Source organism: Squalius cephalus (assembly GCF_949319135.1).
Source record: "Squalius cephalus genome assembly, chromosome: 2".
In the NCBI taxonomy this organism is placed as follows: Eukaryota; Metazoa; Chordata; class Actinopteri; order Cypriniformes; family Leuciscidae; genus Squalius; species Squalius cephalus.
The window spans coordinates 22218135-22222808 of record NC_137123.1 but is presented as its reverse complement, the minus strand read 5'-3'; the positions used below and the strand labels follow the sequence as shown (position 1 = coordinate 22222808).

The 4674-nt window shown below is 37.7% G+C and overlaps 1 protein-coding gene across 1 annotated transcript in view; it reads left to right on the top strand.

The window, feature by feature from the left end:
* The first annotated feature begins 2245 nt into the window (after positions 1 to 2245).
* Positions 2246 to 4674, top strand: part of mcf2la (mcf.2 cell line derived transforming sequence-like a) — a 75404-nt gene continuing 72975 nt past the window's right edge. Inside the window, exon 1 of the mRNA XM_079861961.1 lies at positions 2246 to 2395. Coding sequence (XP_079718087.1) covers positions 2317 to 2395 — 79 coding nt within the window. The 5' untranslated portion in view covers positions 2246 to 2316. The remainder of the gene's footprint in view (positions 2396 to 4674) is intronic.

The following is a 4674-nucleotide window of genomic DNA, read 5'->3' as shown; positions in this document are numbered from 1 at the left end:
AAAAAAAAATCTTGTTGCTTTCCATTTCCTGTCCAATTCAAAGTGCCGAAAGAGTTGGTTCATTATGAAACCATGTAAGCAAGATATTTTATGACTTTAAATGTCATATTGAAGATATTTAAATATATCCTAGTATCAACAAAACACCACTTTGTATGTCTTTGTGACAACATCTGTAAAGTTACAATGCTCAAAAGTTCAAAGCAAAGGGAGATATTTTCTTTTACAGAAATCACTTTTAAGGACCACAACAAATGGCTGGTATGGACTAAAATGAGCAATGTAGTCAATAAAATTTACATAAACCCCACCCCCCGGAACGCTATGACAGAATATGCTAATCAATGACTAGAAAATAGTTAACTCCACATCAGCTACACAAAATCTTCAACTAACCATTCTGAAATTTCTTGTTGCATTCTACATGTTATCACTTCTTGAGTCTCTCCATCTTTGTCCGACACCGGTGTGAACATAAAAGGCCAAAAGTTTTTTTACATTTTCAGTGTGTGTCTGAGGGAGGTAATCAAAGATGCTAATGCCAGCTTTTGAAGCTCCGCCCTCTGTCCCGGGAGCAGCGGCTCATTTGCATTTAAAGGGACACGCACAAAACAGCGTTTTTGCTCACCCTCAAAAAGTGGCAATTTTAACATGCTATAAAAAATATCTGTGGTGTATTTTAAGCTAAAACTTCACATACACACTCTGGGGACATCAAAGACTTATTTTACATCTTGTGAAAGGGGCATTATAGGACCCCTTTAAGACCAACCATGTTCAAATTCATCCACCATTGCTGAGTATTTTCTCCTTAAAACTCCAGTGAAAAAAAAGACTGCAGTTTGAAATCACCCTAACTCTGCGTCATAAACATGTTGTAACCAATCAAGTCAACGTACGTGCGGGCGGGAAGCAGGGGAGTCTCAAGAGAAGCCAGGTATCCTGCTATATTTTTCTTTTTATATGAAAAATCGGATACATTATAGCGGGTGAATTATGTATGTGATGTATATTACGATGTTATGATGAATGCTGACGTTCTGAGTTGTTTAAGCGTTTCTAAGGATGCTGATTGTTAGAAGGTTGTCTGACTCTGAGGTGGCGAACGGTGCTAATTTGCATATTTCTACAGGGGGCTTTTAAAATCCATTTTGTCAGTGTATAGATATTAGACACATTGTAGCTAAATATACTAACTAGTTCATATATAAACTAACTTGGATTGCAGATTAATAATAGTATTAATGTTGCAGTGTTCATCTTGTTGCTAGGCCGATAGGAAAGCTGTAACTGTATTTTTCTTAATTTAGCGTAAGGCTAATCTACAAGTAAGATTAAACAATTTCAAAACAAGTTAATATTTTATATGCATGTGTTTATTTGGTAAGTGGTCGCATCATAAGCGGCGGATGGATCTATCGTGGTGGTTAATTTGGCAATAATGACCCTCTCCACGGAAACGCCAACGTCATGCGTCTTGTAACTCTGCTTCTCGAGCACAAGATGGCGATGTCTTCATGTTCCTTAAACTACGGATAATATCTGGGCTCCTCTCGAGGTAGACCTACGATACGATACAGGTAATGCAGCATTAAACTCATCCATGGTTCTTTGTGCAGATATTTGCTTTAAACAGTAGGAAAGAATGTGAGCTATTTAATATTCATGAAAATATGCTCACAACATACCAAAATCAAAAATAACTGAATTAACCCAGAATAAACCCAAATGTCCTTTCATGACCTTAATGATGATTTATAAAGCACTGCCCTCAGGTGTCTGCAGTCTTTCACATGTGATTTGTTATTATCTCAGACTCTGTTCTAGCTGTTAGAGGATAATAAATGAATATGACATATCACACACACACACACACAGTTATGCATAATTGCTTATGAGCACATGCATGTTCACAGTCTATGCATGCATTGCTGCCATAGAATCATGTAGTGCCCTTAAAATCACTCATATTCGCTTACCTGTGTGTGTGTGTGTGTGTGTGTGTGTGTGTGTGTGTGTGTGTGTGTTGACTCAGCATGGCTGATGCAGAGCGTGAGTGTGTATGTGTGTCAGTGTGTTGCTGTCTCATCCTTGCTGCTTTGCTGAGGCACCTCTCTCTCTCTCTCTCTCTCTCTCTCTCTCTCTCTCTCTCTCTCTCTCTCTCTGTCTCTCTCTCTCCCCAGCATCTCCAGTAGCAGCAGCAGGGCTGGTTTAAGCAGCGAGACGGCTTCCTCTCTCCCCTCTTCAGAATCCTTCTCTCCTGAACAGCAGTGCTGCGTGCCTCCGCTGCTCCTGATTCTCTGTGTCCTGCTCATCATGATCCTATGGGTGAAGATGGGAGAGGACTCTCTGGAGGAGCTCATCAGACGACTCACTGTTATCGTACAGAAAATCGGTAGGAGGAGCTGTGTGTGTGTGTGAATCAGTGGTATTGGGAGAAAGATGGGAACTGTAGCTCAAGGTTGTTTGCAGCTTCAGTTTGCCTTTGCTTTAGTAAATATTTGCTGAGAACGAGTTGTATTGATTTTACCTCTGAATGAATCCTTCCAACGTTTGAAACCACAACAGCTGTAATGTTAATCTTTCTTATGTTTAGTTGCTCAAAATTGTTGCTGTTGATTGGCATCACTTATATGCCTTTTTGAATTTGAGTTTTGAAGTCTGAATGAACCTTTTGATATTTGAACTTCAATTAGAATATAAAATTGGTATTTGGGATTGTTTTAAAATAAGAATTAAATTCTGAATTAGATTTTTTGACATTTGAACTAGACATTTTGTATGTTGCATTCATTTTTTATATATATATATATATATTTATATACTGAAAGCAGAAGAATGAGAAAATGGTGGCTTTTTTGTTTTGTTTTTCCCAAAAAAGCATAAATTCAGCTTGATTTTTATTTTTTTATTTTTTACGTTCAGGGATAGAAAATGGATAAACAGCTTGAATATTCTATTTAGGACATATAGGACAGGCATATACATATAGGACAGGCATGAAATGCCCCTTTCCACTTATTGGTCGACCAACGATCAAACCGTGCCTTCATTAGTTCTTCCTCAGTTCCATGTAAAAGAATAATAGTCATACGCTGCTATAGTTGCACGGATATTTAAAGCATAAAAACTACACATTCTTGTTTTTGAAAAAGGCATGGCATTCTCATATTTCTGCTTTCAGTATTAAATAAAAAAAACTGATGAATGCAACATACACGGACTGACCCGGAGTGATGCGCAAATTGAATTGAAATTGAAAACTGAATTAGAATTAGAATTAGGCTGTTTTTTTTTTTTTTTTAATTGTAGATTCTCTCTTGCTCTTTCTCATTTATGTCTGTGATGAGTAACCCTATCAGTGTTTTTATGATGTCTTCTTCCTCCCATTCTCTGAGGAATTCGGTTAGTCCTATTTCCCTAAATCTGAGCAGTCTGCCACTGGCAGTGAGCTGAAAACACACACCGGCACAATGAAGCAGCAAACACACAAAGCGTAGTAACACCCTTTCTCACATTCATGGTGTTTCAAAAATATTATATGTCTATAAATGGGTCATCCTTTAGTCAATAGGTTTTGGCCTTGTTTAGTGTTCTGGTGTATAAAGATACATGTTACTGTTTACACAGTGGTGAACTCACACTCACACTCACAACCTGCGCATGTTCCCACACTCACTTATTTGCTGAAGCTCTACAAAATGAGTTATCATTGGTTAAGCTTCTTCCCAGTTATAATATAACCAGCAGAGGTAGCATTCATTTATTAGACTTTTATTTTGTTTTAAATGAATTGGAGTGAATATATGATTCCAGCTATTGTGCGGACCAAACAGCTGTAAACATTTTTGTACAACATGTATGTGTCTTTATGGAAATCTAAAAATACAGAAAGATTATTGTAAAGTTATAGGTTTAGCGCTAAGGGATAGAAAACATCATTAGTTCAGTATAAAAACAGTAGAAGTAAATAGAAAGCCCACACCAATCCAATGTTGCGATACATCAACCATTGATTCAATTTGCAAAACCGAGTTGATTCACCCATTAACAAATGTTGAAATGCCGACTTGGAATATGCTTGTGTTTGTGTGTGACCACCACGCTAGCAGTTTTGTCCACTATGTTGACCTTTGTTTCTCGGCTGCGCCATTTTGTGCCTTAAAAAACCTCAAGAGGAACTTGCTAGTGTTTATTAGGTGTTTAAAACTTGGCCTAGCCAAAGAGCTAATGCTGGCCCACAGCTGTCTGCTCATATTCACAATTTCTCTGTCACACACTCACACATGACATAACGTCTGCACTCTAAATGTCACCCATTGTGCAAATCTAGCTTATCGCATCTCCCCGCACAGTGACAGTTAGATTAGGAAGTGATCACAGATCTGATTTGTAATTACTGTCTAAATGTATTTTCATTTTTGAGTGAATGCTACACACAGCTATACACAATTCAGTGACACAACTGAAGCAAATGCATCTTTCTCTATTGAAAGCAACATATATATTGCGAATAATTATGTTGGCTTGACAAAGCTCATCTATTTAGCCATATTACATTTCTAACAGTAATTCGTCCTAGAGCTCGTCCAAACTCGGCACAGACCTTCAGGATGATCCGACTCGGTATGCTATAAACATGCAAAAATATGTTAGAAACATGCTAGCAACGTC